General features: G+C 37.4%; 2 protein-coding genes across 5 annotated transcripts in view; both read left to right on the top strand.

Moving 5' to 3' along the window:
- Positions 1–1146: 1146 nt before the first annotated feature.
- Haus3 (HAUS augmin like complex subunit 3) lies at positions 1147–12438 on the top strand. Of its 3 annotated transcripts, none has more exons than XM_057772401.1 (5): positions 1147–1372; positions 2453–3500; positions 4404–4843; positions 7126–7354; positions 9376–12438. In XM_057772401.1, the coding sequence occupies exons 2-5, from the start codon at positions 2592–2594 to the stop codon at positions 9607–9609; spliced, it is 1812 nt and encodes a 603-aa protein (XP_057628384.1). In that variant the 5' UTR covers positions 1147–1372; positions 2453–2591; the 3' UTR covers positions 9610–12438. The 3 variants fall into 3 exon arrangements, with proteins under 3 accessions (XP_057628384.1, XP_057628383.1, XP_057628381.1); XM_057772400.1 differs by having other exon boundaries at positions 1147–1451; XM_057772398.1 differs by having other exon boundaries at positions 1147–1513.
- Positions 12439–12484: 46 nt separating this feature from the next.
- The window catches only part of Poln (DNA polymerase nu), a 146415-nt gene continuing 140351 nt past the window's right edge, over positions 12485–18548 (top strand). For both annotated transcript variants that reach the window (XM_057772397.1, XM_057772396.1), the window contains exon 1: positions 12485–12660. In XM_057772397.1, the coding sequence (XP_057628380.1) occupies positions 12522–12660 (139 nt within the window). In that variant the 5' untranslated portion in view covers positions 12485–12521. The remainder of the gene's footprint in view (positions 12661–18548) is intronic.

Raw genomic sequence — 18548 nt, 5'->3', positions numbered from 1 at the left:
AGTAAATGTCTTTAACTCTAATTAATTATCTGCTAGATTGTTAGTTTTTCTCTCTTTAAAAACATTAAGAGCTGGGCAGCGTAATTCATACCTATAACCCCAGCACTTGGGGATTCTAAAGTAAGAGGATCTTGAATTGAAGCCCAGTCTGGGCCATGCAGAAATCCTTGTCTTAAAAACCAAACAAGCAGGGAGCTGGAGAGTCGGCTCAGTGGTTAAGAGCACTGTGTACTCTTGCAGAGGTCCTGAGATCAATCCCTAGCAGTGACAGGATGCCCTCTTCTGATATAAATGCATGCATGCAAACAGAGCACTCATAACATTATTCAAATAAATAAATAAATAACTCAACAGATAAGTTTTTTTGGGGGGCAATGCAGAAAGAATTCTACGTAGTAGCAGCTAGCCTAGAACTTTGATAAACCGCCTCATTTGTGACCGGAGGAGGGGAGTACTGTTTTCTAATGATCAAAGCTTACACCTTGCAAATTCATATGTCATCTTACAAGAGATTGGTAAATTGCAAATGCAGTTTGGAAAAAAAAAAACGAAAAAATGCCGTCCCATACAAACACGTTGTTACCAATGCCAAAGGGCAGTTTTCTGGGACCATAAGTCATTAAGCTGGCTTGCTTCACTTAGCCGTATTTCAGCTTCCTGCCTTCCATCGAACGACTGTGGCTATCCTAGCAGCCTCAGAACGTCTGTACTTTCGAGTTGAATGCATTCCTTCCACAGCACTCCAAACTTACGTGCTTTCCAGTTTGACATTTTGAAGATGGGCTCGTGGAAGAAGTCAGCTAGGCATTGGGAGTTAAGAACTTTTGCTAAACAACTACTGTAAAAGAATCTATAGCCAATAATCCTGCACAGCAAGAGATCTGTTGCTAGCACCCCGTTAGGTCACCGTGCCGCGGGGAGGGGTTTTTCGGCCTCAGGCTTCTGATCCCTAGAGGTGTCGAAGATTAAGAGCTATCCTTAGGCTAGGAGGCCTAACTGAACGAGAGAAGCCTGGTTCGCTGTGCAGCGCTCAGCCCAAAAAACCCCAAACATCAACTCCAGGGCGGGGCGAGGAGAGGGCGGAGTCTTCAGCAAGGAAACCGCTCAGCTTGAGCCTAACGGGAAAGGACGGCGGGCTGGGGGCGGAGTTAATGGGCAGCGTCTGGCAGGAGAGCCAATCAGCTGGCTCTTGGCTCCACGCAGGTAGGGGGTGGGGCAGGTCAGCTGTTCCTCCTCAGCCTCTCCGCGATACCACGCCTGCGCAGATATTACCCCCTGTTGCTATCTGCGCCTGCGCGTCCCGGCACTCCCGTGAGGCACTGCGACGCGCGCGGTTGGAGGTCCCTGACAGCGCCCGCGGGAGCTGCGGGAGGTGAGGGGTTCCGTTTCGGTGTTGGCGGGGCCGCCGCTACCCTCCTGCAGCCAGTTTGAGGCGCGGATAGCCGATAGAGGTGCGCGGGAGGCTGAGGCTTCGTGCCGGAACTGAGGCTGCGTGGCCAGTCATCCGGCTGGGGTTGGTAAATTGTTCTTTTTCCGAGTGCTGCGGATAAAACCCAAGGCCTAATCATACTAGGCAAGCGTTAAACCCAAAATATGTCCCTATCCTTTATGCATCTTTTTGTTTGCTTGTTTTGCTTTTCGAGTCAGGGTTTCTCAGTGTAACAGCCCTACCTGTCCTGGAACTCACTCTGTAAACCAGCCTGACCTCGAACTCACAGACATCCACCTGCCTCTGCCTCCCCAGTGCTGGGATTGAAGGCGTGCGCCACCACTGCCCGGCCCTTTATGCGTATTTTAAAAACAGCAATTCTGTGGTTTTGTGGGTGTGTTTTATTAGGGATCCTAAGTGCCGGTACTGGTTACTCCAGAAACAAACAAAAACTAACCCAGAGATTTTGCTATCACAGTGTCAAATGTATCAAGATTTTTACAGCCTGCCATTGCCACTGACCTTCGTTTGGCTGAAGTCGTGGATCATTGTGCGCTGGGTGAAAATAATACTTTTTGCTTGGTGATTGGCTACTTTGAGACTTCTCAATTTGCCCTCTGCATTAGGCTGGTTATGTCTGGAGATTGAGTCGTTTGAACCTGATGAATGCTGATTGATGTAAATATTCAGTTGATCTTTTAAAAAGTGGCATATTTCTATTTCTTAACTAGAAACGACAGGCAAACAGCTATTATTTTACAAAATATAGTGCATTTAAAATAATTTCGTCATTGGAAAAATAAGATTTTTATTGTTATATTTTCACTAATTGGGTTTTCATTACTGTTGCAGTGTCCTAAGCAGCGCCCTAGTAGCTAATGTTTTGCTCTATTTTCATCAGATAACGAACTTGCATCTGCCTTTCATTGAAATAGTTTCCTGATGGCATCTGATAAAATTATCTGTGTATTTAAAGTGCATTTGACTTATTTGTACTCTAATACTTGTTTTTTTTCCCTCTAGGAAAGCACATTATAGATTGTATTTTCCCCCTTCTTCCATGGACATAGTGTAAACATGTTTTTTTCTGTTTGAACTTAGTTCTTAAAGACAATTACCATAGATTCATATCAAATATAAGAAACGGGTAGGGTAGTAAACCATGAGTTGTGGAAAGGAGTTTGTGGAAACATTGAAAAAAATTGGTTATCCTAAAGCTGATACTCTTAATGGAGAAGATTTTGACTGGCTGTTTGAGGCTGGTGAAGATCAGTCATTTTTGAAATGGTTTTGTGGGAATGTTAATGAACAGAATGTATTGTCTGAAAAAGAATTGGAAGCTTTCAGCATTCTTCAAAGATCAGGCAAGCCCATCCTAGAAGGAACGGCATTGGATGAAGTTCTTAGAACCTGTAAAACTTTTGATTTGAAGACACCTACACTGGATGACAAAGAGATACAGAAATTAGAAGATGACGTTCAAATTCTGCAGAAATTATATAACTTAAAAATTCAGCGACGGAATAAATATCAGTTAATGGCTTCTGAAACTAGTTACAAATCTCTGGCATTAAATGCTAAACAAGAGGAAGCTACTAAGAAGCTAAAACAAAGTCAAGGATTCCTAGATGCTGTGAACACTAAACTCAGTAATGAACTTCAGGTTCTTACTGATGAAGTTAATAATTTGATGATATTCTTCAGAAATTCTAATTTAGGTCAAGGGACAAATCCAATGGTATTTTTATCTCAATTTTCCTTGGAAAAATATATAAGCCAAGAAGAGCAAAGCACAGCAGCCTTAACCTTATATACCAAAAAACAATTCTTTCAGGGTATACATGAAGTAGTTGAAACTTCAAATGAAGAAAATTTTCAACTCTTAGATATACAAACACCATCTGTTTGTGATAATGAAGAAATCCTTGGGGAGAGACAACTGGAGATGGCTAGGCTGCAGGTAGCATACATCTGTGCCCAACAACAGATCTTATACCTCAAAGCAAGTAATTTGAGCATGACGTCAAGTATAAAATGGGCAGAAGAGAATCTTCATAGCCTAACCAGTGAGGTAAATATAAGAAATAAGATTGAATTTGTATTGTAATTGTTAGAAACATAAGGTTTAATATTGTTACTACTTTAGAAAGGGGAAATTTAATTTTATGTTTTCTCAGTACTTATTTACAGTGTGTATTTCGTACAAAAATATTATTAATCATATTGCCAGAACTTAGTAATTTTATCTTCAGTCATACTACCTGGTTAATTCTGAACAAAAATGCCTTAATTTGCATTATGAACTTGAAATTTGTGTCAGTTCAAATATAGATTAAACTGGGGTTTCCATTTTATGATATATGTCAAAGAGACTACTTGCTTGATTGTGGGTGTTCTGCCTCATTTCTCTCACGAGAAGTCAAAAGTCCGGGATTCAGTGGAATGAATTCCTCTTGTTGAGAATGTGAAGATATATTACAGTTATTCATCTGTACTCTTTGGAAGCTTACTTTCTTAATAATCATCAGATAGTTGAATAAAAATGTAGGTTTTTCTGAATCGGAATGAATACCTGCATTAAATTAGTTACTGTAAGAGACGAAAATTTGAAATAATAAAAGAAATGTGTGCTGTAATCAGCTGATGCACTAATACCTATTGAGATAGTTTTAAGAAAAACTAAAATCTTCATTTGCTATCAATGACTAATATGCCGATAAAGTTATGATCAAGATTATAGATCTCCTAGTTAGCTATTACTGCATGCATATTTAATGTAAAAGCACTGAAGTTTTTCTCTTGACTTAGTCCAATATCTTCCCTTTTAAAATTAGTTTTGGATTATACTAATAAGTTAGTTTTTATTCAATGAGCATATTATCTGACCACTTAAAACAAAAAACAAAAAGTGAAAATAATTTTAAAATAAAAATTTAAACCTACAGTTTAAAATGTTACTGCTTTCTTTGTGTAGGCTGTTGGTAAAGAAAATTTGGATGCTAAAATTTCTAGCTTGAACCGTGAGATTCTAAAACTTGAAGAACAAATCACTCACATGAAAGACAAAATTTTGCCTGCTGTAGTAAAAGAGAACGCCCAGTTATTGAACATGCCGGTTGTAAAGGGAGATTTTGATCTGCAGATTGCTAAACAAGATTGTTATACAGCAAGACAAGAGTTAGTTTTAAATCAGTTGATAAAGCAGAAGGCATCATTTGAGCTTGTACAGTTATCATATGAAATTGAATTGAGAAGACATTGGGATACATATCGGCAACTTGAAAATTTGGTTCAACAACTTAGTCAAAGAAACGTGGTGCTCTGTCAGCAATTAGCAACATTAACAGATCCGTCAGCATCTGAGCAGTTAAACTCCAGGACTCCCATCAACACTAAAGATTATTCTACTCATAGGTATGCATATGTCATTTTTATTTGTGTAAGATACTAGAGAATTTGAACAGAAAATTTTAAAGGTTTAAAAAATTACTTGTACTTAGATTGGCCTTTCTGCTTTTTTTTATCTTAAACAATTTTGGTTCCTTTTCTGTTCATGTTAGGTCTGAATGTAGCCACTTTAGAGCTGAAGTCAACGAGTTGTAGGAATAAACTAATAAAACATTTACTCCCACTTAGACACCATTATTTACTTTATTTTAAATTTGGGACAGGACATTTGAATACAACTTTATATCATAGGTATTGCCAGGCACAATACTGATTGTGTTTGGGGAAGGTGGTAATAGAGCTGAAGACTTTATTCCCTATCTGGTGAGGTAGAGCACTCAAAGTGAAAGCTAGCCTTTCCTGGTTATCTAAATAATTGATGGTACCAAGATACTGGAATTAAAAGACTAAAGAATACAGACTTCAAAAGTCTGTATTCTGTAAGGTGTAGTGACTCATATCTGTAATCCTAGTACCTAACAGGCAGGTGTAGAAAGATAGTACGTTTGAAGCCATCGTGGACTGTAGAAAATGAATGTTCAGCAAACACTTGTGTTTTAAATCCTGTGTAGTGATGGGATTATACCTTAATTTTAACTTTTTGGAAGCTGGGACAAGAGAATCTTGAATTTGAGGTCAGCTTGGGCTACATAGCAAGAATTCTAGGGCAGCCTGAGTTGCACAATGAGACTTTGTATTTTAAAGAAAGAAAGGATTGGCAGGGAGACAGAGCTAGGGAGATAGTTCAGTCACTGAAGTACTTGTGTACAAACTTAACCTGAATTTGATCCCAGAAATTACATAAAAAAGCCAGGTGCAGTGGCACACTCCTGTCATCTCTACATTGGAGAGGTAGAGGAGAAAGAATCCCTAGTGCTTGCTGGCCAGCCAGTCTCACTGAATAGGTGAACTCAGGTTTGTGAGAGACTTTGGTGAAAAATGAGACAGAGTATTTGAGGAAGAGTCCCAACATCAACCCCTGGCCTCCCTGTGCACATGTACACACACGTGGACACCCCCCCCCACAAACACATAATTTGTATCCTATTCTTCATTTTTCAGCAGGATTAGAATAATATACACTAAATAATTTTGTTTATTAGTAAAATGAATGACTTAGGGTTGCCTCATTGTTTTAATTTTAGGGTTTGCCATCAACATCATAGTCCATGTAAACGTGCTAGTGTGTAATTGTGTGGTTATATTCTCCAGATTGTAATTGGCAACCTTGGATTTCAACCACCTTTATAGTCTGTTAAGATTTGGGTGTGTTAAGAGAGGAAGCTATATGTTGGTGTATGTATAAGTAAAAGATATAATGTCTTTTTATAAGGCAGGTGTGACATGTTGCTTTAGATTTTTCTTTTGTCTTACTTATAGGCTGATGGATTTTTCTGCCATTAAGTGAAATGGTCTTATTAATTATCAGGATTTTTTTTTGGTTTTGTTTTTGGTTTTGTTTGTTTTGTTTTTCAAGATACGGTTTTTCTGTGTAGCTTTTTGGAACCTGCCCCGGAACTTGCTCTGTAGACCAGTCTGGCCTTGAACTCACAAAGATCCACACACCTCTGCCTCCCAAGTGCTGGTATTAAAGGCATGTACCACCACTGCCCAGCAATTATCAGGATTTTTACCAATCAAAATACTGAACAAATTAAAGTAGGAAGTTTGTTGTTAATGGCTATCTATATAGCTCTTAATTGTTTACCTTTTACAATATTTATGTTTTTAGTTTTTCTATTTTAATCCCACCACAGTCTTGTCCAGTAGGCATTTTTATTGGTCATTTTTGATGCTGCTATGTCATAGATGTATTCTATAAAAGAAATGTTTTCTTGGGATGTATCACTGAAGCTTGCTTTGAAGTAAACTAATAAAGGTGAAGTTTGTGTCTAAAATAGGAAAGATGGAGAAACTGGAAATTTAGATATTTCTTTTAAAGAATTATTTATCTTTTTGAGATAGTATCTTGCTGGCCTTGAATTTGCTCTGTAACCTTGAGCCTATGATGCACCTACCTTAGCTTCCTGAGTGCTGGGATGACAGGGTTGTATCATATGCTTGAATTCAGGTATTTCTCTTCTGAAATAGTATTATATTTGTGATGTTTCAGTTGCTCAATATTAGAAACACACAAATTACTACTTTTCAGTTGTTACTTAGCTATCACTATCCATGACCCAATATGGTGGGTTATAATTTTGAAAACTGCTAACATGAACATTTTTCTCTTTAATTTTATATTTTAGGCTTTATCAACTTTTAGAAGGAGACAATAAGACAAAAGAATTGTTTATGACCCATGAACACTTGGAGGAAGTGGCTGAGAAATTGAAACAAGATCTTTCTCAAATACAAGATCAATTGGCAGTGTCTACTCAAGAACAGTTTTTCTTTCTGTCCAAACTGAATAATGATGTGGACATGCTTTGTGATGCTTTGTATCACGGAGGGAACCAGCTATTGCTCTGTGATCAGGTGAATGTTTACCTAAGAAGTTTAAAATGCTGTTAAAAATATGTGTATTGTAAAGGGCCAGAGAGCTAGCTCAATAGTTAAGAGCATTTGCTGCTCTTGTAAGAGGACCCATGTTTCATTCCTAGCACCCACATGGTGGCTCACAACCATCTGTAACTCTAGTAATGGGAGTTCTGACATCCTTGGCTTTTGTGGGTATCAGGCACACATGTGGTATACATACACACATGCAAGCAAAAATACTTATTCAAATAAAAAAATCATTAAAAAATGTTCTGCCAGGCAGTGGTGGCACATGCCTTTAATCCCAGCACTCGGTAGGCAGAGACAGACAGATCTCTATGAGTTTGAGGCCAGCCTGGTTCACAGAATAAGTGCCAGGACAGGCTCCAAAGCTACACAGAAAAACCCTGTCTTGAAAAACCAAAATAAGTAAGTAAGTAAATGAATGATAAAATAATTAAATAAATGAATAAATAAAATAATGTTCCTTATAAAAGAAAATAAATGTTTTTATTTAGAGTACAGAGTCTTGTTATATGGCCTATGCCGGTCTCCAACTCACAATCTCCCAAGTTCTAGAATTATAGGCATATGCCATCATACAAAACCTTATGGTTTTTTGTAACTACTAATACATATTCAGATAATTTTGAATGTTGTGTACATAATTTGAAAGTAAAGTTTTCAGCCACTATAAAAATGATATATTTTGTATTAGGGAAGAAAACTTGTTATTTCAGCAAAGAAAGGATTGCTCGTCTGTTTTAAAATCTCTGAGTGTACTTATTGGTACATGCTTCTTCTAATGGAATTCCCCAACTTTTTTTTTTTAAACATGTTTCCCAGTGACTGGTCTTTTAGATGTTGGTAGACATTTTTTCCAGCATATTCTTTTTTAAAATCACATTTATTTGTGTGTTATGTGGGAGTGTCATGATGCACAGGTGGAAATCAGGACCATTTATAGAAGTTGGTTCTCTTCTTTCTACCATATCTTTCTAAGGATTGAACTATGGTTGTCAGGCTTGGCTGTAGATGTCATTGTCTACTGAAGTGCCTCTCTAGTCCATCACTGTGTTACTCTTGAGTATATTTTAAAGGGGGAAAAATAAGCCAGTTAAAATGAGTAGAATATTTATAAAGCCTCATGGTTAATTCCTAATTGCTCTGAATTGTTCTGTGATTCACAATTGACACATTTTTCTACATTAAGAATATTAGGGAAAACTGCTTCCAAACAGAATCTCACCACATAGCCCTTGCTGGACTAGAACTTGCTACATAGACTTGTAACAGTCTTTCCTTTGCCTCCAAGTGGTGGGATTACAGGTCTGAGTGCTTGGCTATCAGAAACCACCACATAATGGTCTCTGTGATAAGATGCATCTTTGTTTCAGAATGTTATGATGTGAAAAAAATTGTGTATCCCAGTCTGGCCTCAAATTTAGAGCAATCCAGCCTTCCTTTCCTACTTGTTGGTATTGTAAACATGAGCACCATCCATGCCCAGCCTGTTAAGGGTTGTTTGTTTTTTTTTTATTTTTTAAATTTTTTATTACATTTATTTATTTTTGTGTGTGAAGGCTCACACACCTGTCGATCAGAGGACAATTGGGAGTCTATTGTTTACTTCAAATGTGGATTTGGGGGATCAAACTTGGGTCATCAGGCTTGATAACAAATGCCTTTGTTCACTGAGCCATCTGTTCAGCCCTCTTTTTGTTTTTCTCTAGTTCTTTGTTTAAAGATAGGATCTCACTATGTAGGCCTGGCTGGTTTGGAATTAACTGTGCAGATCAGGCTATCCTAGACCTAAGAGATCGTCCTGCCTCTGTCTCCCAGGTGTTTATATTAAGAGTCTGTGTCATCACTCCAGCCTAACAGGGCTTTTTATTGTGATTATGAGAAGTTTTTCATTTAATAGAATTTCCTTTTAAAGTTTAGAATTTCCTTTTAAATTTCTAGTTGGTGTTAGTGTTAAAGTTCTTGAAATAAAACTTTTTTCCTCCCCTTTTCAGGAGTTAATGGAGCATGTTCATCGAGTTGAATCTAAGTTGAATAAACTAAATCATCTCCTTACGGATATATTTGCTGATGTGAAGACAAAAAGAAAAATTTTGGCAACTAATAAATTGCATCAAATGGAAAGAGAATTATATGTATATTTTTTTAAAGATGCAGACTATCTAAAAGATGTTGTGGAAAATTTAGAAAACCAGTCAAAGATTAAGACCTCTGATCTTAAAGACTGAAGATTTCTAAAAACTGAATCTTTACTATGCCTGCTGTGTTTTAATTTTTAACTATTAGGATGCTATTTCTAATAAACACTACTAATTTTTCTTTTGACATTTACGTAGTATGTGGGGAGGGATGGGTATATGTGCAGTCGTGTACAGTAATTAGTGTGTACCATGTCGCATGTGTGGAGGTGAGAGCATCTTGCAGGAGTTGTGTTACTCTTCTACCACAAGAGCTCTGGGAATGGAAATCAGGTCGTCAGTCTGGTGGCAGAGATTAACCCACGTCATCAGCCTCAGTGCTACTAAGGTTATAAATTTAAGATCAACAGAACATTTTATTTGAATAGATTCAATGTCAAGTTGAACTTCCCTAATATGAAATTTTTAAATACTTCAAAATTTGAACCTGTATTTATAAGCAACTGGAATGTTTCTCAAATGAAAAATTCTACATCTGATCTTACATGGCTTGTCAGTCATAAAATACATACACTAAGTTATAAAGCTACCTTCAGTCTTATTTGTATAAAATTTTGTCTGAAATATGAATGAATTTCACATTTTGGCTTCATTTCTATCTCTAAAATGTATAATTGTATGTATACAAAAATTAAAATATCTGAAGCACTTTAGTTCCACTCATTTAAGTTAAGGGATATTCAGTTTGTGACATTGGTTTTGAGGTTATATAAACATTGACTGGCTGACCAGACTGGACTTGAACTCACATCAGGCATACTACCAAGTGCTTCTCATCACCTGTTTGCTTGGTGCCACTTTATCTTGTCAAATTTTTACTTGCAGGAAAAATATGCTATACAAATGTTTTAAATATAACTAAATTTCCTTAAATTGGCATTTTCTGCTGTTGGGTATTTCAAAATTTGTAGAATTTGGGGTTTTGTTTTTTAAGGTTTCTGTTATCTGAGGTCAACTATGATCTGAAAATACTGAATTAAAAAAAATGACAGGAGTAAAGTTTTTTTTCAGAAGTAAAGTTTTAAGTTGTATGTCATGGACTCTGAAACCTCCCACCTAGGATGTGTTATACCTTTGTTTAGTGTATGTATGCTACATACTTGACCTTTTTTACTAGTCACTCAATACCTGATAGTTACAGGTACATAGATTTCCATACTATGTGCAGTTTCATTGGGGTTTGGAATTTTATTCTCTGTCGGTAAAGTAATACTATTGTATATTCAATAGCCAAGTCTTGTGTTTGACTAAAGTAAAATTCTGCTGAAGTATTTCCCCCTAATTTTCTATTGTAATCTTTGGATGTTTAAATGTGTCTGCTTGTACCACAAATTTTGAGCATTTCTGTTTTAGGGACTGGGTTCTGGTGACCGTACTAGAGCTTTAACCGCTGTGATTATAGCATAAATAATGAAATTTGAAATATAAGTTTCAAAATTATGTACAAATGGTTGCTTAAAGGATTTATGATATATATTTAAATCACTTTCTTAGGAAAGAAAATGTTGGACAATTACTTAAGATTTGAAGTGGCTTTTTAGTTTGTTTTTTTTTCTTTTTTTAGATTCGTTTTGTTTTTAAGGTAAGGCCTTAAATCATTTCGCCTATATTGGTCTTCTGTTCATGATCCTGACTTGACCATGCTGGGATTATGAGTGTATATCACCACATGAAATTTCCTATTGGTTATTTTTATCAAATGCTCCCAAAGAGTTCATTTTATGATATGTCTGTGTCAAATACTAAATATTTTAAGTTCAGCTATAGGAAATACCTCTAAGAATATTCTTTACCTTTGTTTTATGGTTCACATAGTTTTATGGATATTTTCAGGGTATAACTATAGATAGAAAGTGGCCGTGCGCTGTATTTTTATAATCCATCAAGCAAATGCATTTCTGTCAGTTATTGTATCATGTTACATAAATTTATTTTTGTTAGGTGAACCTAATATAGTTAAAAAAAAAACATTAAATTTTATCATAAGATTTAACTGTAAGGCCAGTCTGACTCATGCCTTTAATCCCAGCACTTGGGAGGCAGAGGCAGGTGGATCTCTGTGAGTTCAAGGCCAGCCTGGTCTACAAATAAAATTCTAGGACATCCAGAGCTGTTAAACAGAAACCCTGTCTCAAAAACAAAACAACCCCCCCAAAAAACAATTTAACTGTCAGCTGTTCATTTTAATGTCCAGAGATAAGGCATTTAAATTCTTCTTTTCTCAAATAATGTGGGAGACGGTTAACTGCTTTCCCGGTGGGTGCCAGATAATTTAGCTATGAAGCAAATAATTAATCTGTACCACCCACTAAACCTTCACCTACTTAGCCAGGGGACCAATAGAGACTGTCAGTCCCAAAGTGGCAGGTTATTTGTCTACCTTGATGACCGAGGTCAGGTTTAATTACCGTATTGCAGAGTTGTATGCTTGAAAATAGCAGCCAGCTTTCAGAACTGAGGAGGAGTTAAACTGCTTACCTCATAGTTGGTTAATTAGAAATTATTTTTATATGTTTATTTCTCAAAGGAGCCTCTGGTTGGTTTTGATTTGATTTGTAGTGCTGGGAATCAAGTCTAGGGTTTATACATTCCAAGCAAGAGGGAACTGAGATTGGTATGTAAAATGAAAAAAGATAGTTTGTTTTCTTTTTAAAAAATAAAAGTAGAACAGCTTTAAAAATATTTGAGACTGGGTCTTACTAATCTGCCCAGCTGTCCTCGAACTTGCTCTGTAGCCTAGGCAGGCTTGAACTATGTCTTCCTGCCTCAGCTTCCTAATTCAGTTTCTACCAACAGGCCTCACTTCTTTCTCCATCCTATTTGTGTTAGATAACCGAAACCTGTTTCCTGTAGTTATTAATACCTTTTAAATGAAAATATATGTAAGTCCTTTTAAAGTCTTAAAATTAATATATGGGTACTTATCTTGTATTTAGGACTTTATGAAAATGGAAAATTATGAGGCATGTGTAGGTTTTGATCTCTGTGAGACACCCCTCTCTACTGTTGCTCAGAAGATTATGTGTGCTATGCGTTCAGGTGATTTCATGGATTCTAAGAATGAGGGAGAGAGTACAAAGAGTAAGTAATTTTATGAGTCTTATTGTCTTAAATGTTACGTATTTTAAAAGCTTAAGACTTAAAAGTGAAATGAATGTAATAAAATTATTCCCTAGAACTTTATATTTTGTAGGGAATTTCTGTTGCCTACAAAAGAAATGATTTCCAATACCCTCCCTTCCCCATTCTTTGTGACTAAATTGCTTACTAAATTCAAACTCCTTTAACCCCTTTGCTTTAATACAGTACTCTTCCTTGTTCCGGGTACTTTAGTATCTTCAAAGGAGATGAACTCTTTCCTAATGTCTCTTGGATTATTGAATTTGTAATTTACTTGCTGTTGTATATGGTCACAAGAGAAGTGTTTTTGTCATGTGCTGCCATACAATATATAAATTCTGGGTATCAGAGAAGAATGGGTTTGTGTATGTGGTTTATGATGTATGGCATGCTAACAAAAAGCTGTGGCATATACTCTTAGGCACAGGTATATCTGAAAGTTTTGTAACATTAGGGTTTTTTAACTAGCAAAGCCAGTAATTTGTTTTATTTCTTTTTCTAAAAACTAAGTTGTAAGTCATATTAAATTAGGATATTGAGATGGAATCATTGAGAGTATTGCCAAGTATTAACACAAATGCTGTCTATAAACAATTTCTTAGTTACAAGATAGTAGCACTTGGGGCTTGAGAGATGGCTCAGTGGAAAAAAACAGACTTGAGCAGCTGAGTTTGAATCTGTTGTATTTAGGTAAAGAAGTCAGAGGTAGGGCTATTTGTGTCTAACAACAACATTGGAGGTAGAAGAAGCAGGTAGATCTTGGGAATTCACTGGCAACCCAGCCTAGATGAAAATTACTACTTAAATTGCTATAATCTCGTCTTTTTCAAAATCTCCTTGTTCTAAGGTCACACCACTATCCTGACTTTTATTACAACTGCTTCCTAAGGAAAGCGGTTTTTTTTTTTTTTTTTTTTTTTTTTTTTGGTTTTTCGAGACAGGGTTTCTCTGTGGTTTTGGAGCCTGTCCTGGAACTAGCTCTTGTAGACCTGGCTGGTCTCGAACTCACAGAGATCCGCCTGCCTCTGCCTCCCAAGTGCTGGGATTAAAGGCGTGCGCCACCACCGCCCGGCATGAAAGCGTTTTATATTGCTTCAAGGACCTTTTTGTCAGGGATTACTTATCTATCCCATAGTAATCCAGACTTCCTTTCTGAGATACAGAGGTGTGTGCATGGCTCAGGTTCATTGCATCGGGTCCTATCAGATAGTGAGTACCCCTTCTAAGGCATACTTGAAGATGGCCAACTTGCTTCCCATTTGGAACTCAAGATCATTTCTCTTCAGTTCTAGACTAAATAACAGTATTATGGGGTGGGGATGAAATATGTCAGAAGGATCTTGGGCATGTGAGTGCTTCATGAAACAACAGCTCTCTCACTGAGACCTTTATCTCAGAACAGGAAAGAACTAAGCTTACACTTTGTTCATTAAGCCATTGTATTAACTCTTTTGTGCCTTTAGCTTAGTGTTTTGTGGGTTTTTTTTTTTTTACCTTAACTTACCTTTATATTCAGAATTGAGTTCATCTATAAATGTTTTGCCTTATATTGTTCAGTAATACTGTTAAAAGTGTTGGGCAATTACTGGGGTCAAAGAGTTTTTAAGATTTTTAGCTGATGAGATGCTATGTCATCTTGAGATTAAGCATGTTTTAATCAGTATATGTTTATTTTATCTTTATTTTCATAGAAAAAACATTCCACATGTTTATTAGAACTTCTAAGCTGGAGTTTAGAGATGTATATTGTATTTAAAATATTTTTATAAAAATGAATTTATAAAAGCTTGATTCTCTGAAAGGTATTTGGGGAATACATTCACACTTAGTATGAAGCTTATCTTTATTCCCACTATCTAGTAGAAATATTTAGCAATTTCAGTAACAGAATGAAAAACTAAAAGGCAGAATAGATCTATGATTATATTCTAATTAGGAGTAAATGAGTAAACATTTTTATGTGTACCAAATAAATATAAAAATCCTTACTTCAAATCATTTACACAGCCTTGCAAGGTCTTAGATTTTAGTTCCCAAGACCACTGCCCTCTGCCACATGGATACTTTTGAGGTAGCCTCTAATTTTTTTTAAGACAGACTTTGGGGTCTGTCCTGGAACTAGCTCTTGGCTAGCCTCCAACTCACAGAGATCCGCCTGCCTCTGCCTCTCAAGTACTGGGATTAAAGGCCTGTGCCACCACCACCTGGCTCCAGTTGCTTTTTATTTTCAGTTTATTGCCACTTTGGTTGTGTCATGGCTTCAGGTCATTCTTTGTCCTTGCTCTCTGTAAAGTTTGTTCCTAGGATATTTTCATGTAATCCTACGTAATATCTAGCTCCCATCTGGCCTTTATATTATATTCTACTAACTATTTTCCAACACTTTGTTGTCCCATTCAGATTTAACTATGACTCCTGACAATGTGACACTTTTCTGTCTCCCCTGTACTCATCCGTTCCCTGTTGACCTTTCTTCACAGCTGTTAGTGTGTTAGTGCCTGTTTCCTGTATGGACATAGTTGCAAATTCTCTCAATAAAGTATTTGAAAACTGAGTTTAGTGCCACCTTAAAAACATCTTACAACATGACCAAGTTAGCTAGTTGTTTGTTTGTTTTTGTTTATGTTTTTTTAGGACAGGGTTCCATTTCTTTGTGTAGCTCTGACTGTCCTGGAACTCACACTGTAGACCAGACTGGCTTCGAACTCAGGGATCCGTCTGCCTTTCCTCCTAAGTGTTAGGATTAAAGGTGTGAATCACTGCTAGCACTCAAATTAGTTTTATTCCAAAGATGTAAGCATTATTCAAAATAAGCAAATCAGCAAATTAGCTTAGTACATAAATAGAATCAAGGACAGAAATCACATGATCACCTCAATAGATACATACATTTGACAAAGCTCAACCCTTTCATGGCAAGTGTCCTGAAGTGACTATGTCTAGAAAGACCATACCTTACCATAGTAAGAGAGAGAGCATCAGGTAACAGCATTTCCCTCCAAGTTTGACCACATAAGTTCACCCCCTAGGATATACCCGGTCAACAGAGAGAACTCATGAAAGCTGTCTCCTGACTACACATGCACACAAAAATGAATAAATGTAATTTAAAACTAAGGGTTAGGAATATGGGTCCATGGTTAAAGTACTTACCATACACGTGTGAGGACTGGAGTTCAGATCCCTGGAATTCATGTAAATTCCCTGGAATGATGTGTGTGCACATGCACATCTGGGTCCACTTATAATTCTAGCCTCGGAAAGTAAAGATGGGATTCCTTACTAGTTAGTAAGACTAGCATTATAAGTGAACTCAGTTTGATTGAGAGGTCCTGCCTCAATGAATAAGGTAGAAAAGTGATGGAAGATGACTCCTTACATCAACTTTGGATCTCTACATGCATGTGCACCCATGTGTTCTTGCACCCACTCAAATGTGTGCCTACATGTGCAAACGTGTATACACACTTGCATATCACACACGGAAATGGAAAATAATAAAAAAATTTAAAAGTAAAAGCTATATACAGAAAACATCACAAATACTATATTAATGGCGAAAAAAATTGAAAGCATTCCCTGTAATTCAAGAACAGGAAAACATTGACTAGCTATCGGGCTAGCTCAGCAGGTAGAGATGCTTACTACGGAGCCTGAGAAACTGAGTTCAATCCCTGGGACTTATGTGGTAGAAGGATAGAACTAACTCTTGAGAGTTGTCCTCTGACCAGTCACACCATAGCAAGCACAGGCCATCACAAAATAAATATAACAATTTTTAAAAGAAAAATATGTCTATTATCTCCATTGTTGTCTTCTGTAGTCCTTGAATTCTTAAGCCGGAGAAATAGAAGGTACACACAGCAAAGGAAAATGTCAAATTATCCCTATTTACAGACTGGTCCTATTCTTAAAAGACCCTGATACCACCAGAAAACTCTTAGATCTAAATAAACATTTTCATCAAAGTTGTAAGATAGCATCAGTTGCTTTTCTATATAATGACAATGAACATGTTGAAAAAAAAAAAAGAAATTAGGGCAAGCATAGTGGTGCATGCCTTTAATTCCAGCAATTGAAGAGGGCAGGATGTTTGAGGCCACCTTGGTCTACATAGCAAGTTCCAGGACTAGACAAACACTGTCTCAAGGAGGAAAAATTGCAGAAGAAGAAAAAGAGAAATCTAGAAATATACCTAGACAAAGTGTGAGACTTACAGTGAAAACAGTATCCCTAAAGGAAGAAACTGAAGTAACTAGAAGATGGGAAAAAATACATTCATTGACTGGCAGAAGGAAAATGACTATTGCCAGAAACAATCTACAGAACTGCTATAATCTCAATCAAAATTCCAGGGCAAACTCCTAAGATTAATATGAAAGCACAGAAGACCTCAAGCTGTCAAAGCAATCCTGAGCAAAAAGCATGCTACAGGTGTTACAACACGATCTCAAATTATACTATAAAGCAGTAGTAACAAAAACAACATGGTGCTGACACAAAAACAGAGACCAACAGTGACCTAGAATTGAGGACCCTGAAATAGACCCATGCAGCTACAAACATCCGACTTTCAACAAAGATGCTGAAATGTGTTGGAGAAAAGATAGCATCTTCGATTGGTGCTGGGAAACCTGAAATTAAGACCCGAAACTACTAGAAGAAAACAGGAAAAACACTTAAAGATACAGACACAGAACTTTCTGAATAGGATTCTAGTCCAAGAAACCATCAAGAATTGACAAATGAAATTACACTGAATGAAGTTTGGGCCTCATGGGGAATAATTATCAGTGAAGAGAGCCTACCGAATGGGAGAAAGTCCTTACTAGTCATTAATCTAACAGCATTGGCACCTAAACTTTTTTGTTTTATTTTTCAAGACAGGGTTTCTCTGTGTTGTGGATGGACTTTTTTGGACTGCCAGCTCCCATAATGACATGGAGACTTCTTATTATGAAAATTTGGCCTTCACTTAGGCTTGTTCCCAACTAGCTCTTATACCTTAAGTTAACCTATTTATATTAATCTGTGTTCTGCCACATGACTCATACTGTATATCCGACTTCCCCATGTCTCACTGGCAAACCCCCCAGCCTCAGATTCCTCCCCTGAGTTTTTCTGTCTTGCCGGAAGTCCTGCTCATCCTCTACTGCTATTGGCCATTCAGCTTTTTATTAAACTAATCGGGAGGTGCCTTAACAGAGATACATCTTCACAGTGTACAAAAAGATTATCCCATAACACTGCAGTTCTAACTGTCCTGGAACTAGATGAGACTGACCTTGAACTCAGAGATCCTCCTGCCTCTGCCTCCTGAGTGCTGGGATTAAAGGCATGTACCACCACTGCCAAGGGTATTTAAACATTTTTTATTTATTTATTTATTTTTAATTTTTTTTATTAAAGATTTCTGCCTCCTCCCCGCCACCACCTCCCATTTCCCTCCCCCTCCCTCAGTCAAGTCCCCCTCCCTCATCAGCCTGAAGAACAGTCAGGGTTCCCTGCCCTTTGGGAAGTCCAAGGACCTCCCACCTCCTTCCAGGTCTAGTAAGGTGAGCATCCAAACTGCCTAGGCTCCCACAAAGCCAGTACGTGCAGTAGGATCAAAACCCAGTGCCATTGTTCTTGGCTTCTCAGCAGTCCTCATTGTCCGCTATGTTCAGCGAGTTCGGTTTTATCCCATGCTTTTTCAGACCCAGTCCAGCTGGCCTTGGTGAGTTCCCGATAGAACATCCCCATTGTCTCAGTATGTGGGTGCACCCCTCGCGATCCTGAGTTCCTTCCTCGTGTTCTCTCTCCTTCTGCTCCTGATTTGGACCTTGGGATTTCAGTTCGGTGCTCCAATG

The sequence above is a fragment of the Chionomys nivalis genome, chromosome 6 (genome assembly GCF_950005125.1).
Source record: "Chionomys nivalis chromosome 6, mChiNiv1.1, whole genome shotgun sequence".
Lineage (NCBI taxonomy): Eukaryota > Metazoa > Chordata > Mammalia > Rodentia > Cricetidae > Chionomys > Chionomys nivalis.
Note: the sequence above shows the minus strand (reverse complement) of the source record. Positions and strands in the feature narration are given on the sequence as shown.

Bases quoted from the DNA above. Each gene is read 5' to 3' on its own strand.
- Haus3 (XM_057772401.1), top strand. From the start codon at position 2,592: ATGAGTTGTGGAAAGGAGTTTGTGGAAACATTGAAAAAAATTGGTTAT. The intron at 4,844-7,125 runs GTATGCATATGT...TTTATATTTTAG, and splicing joins AAAGATTATTCTACTCATAG to GCTTTATCAACTTTTAGAAG. The intron at 7,355-9,375 runs GTGAATGTTTAC...TCCCCTTTTCAG, and splicing joins AGCTATTGCTCTGTGATCAG to GAGTTAATGGAGCATGTTCA.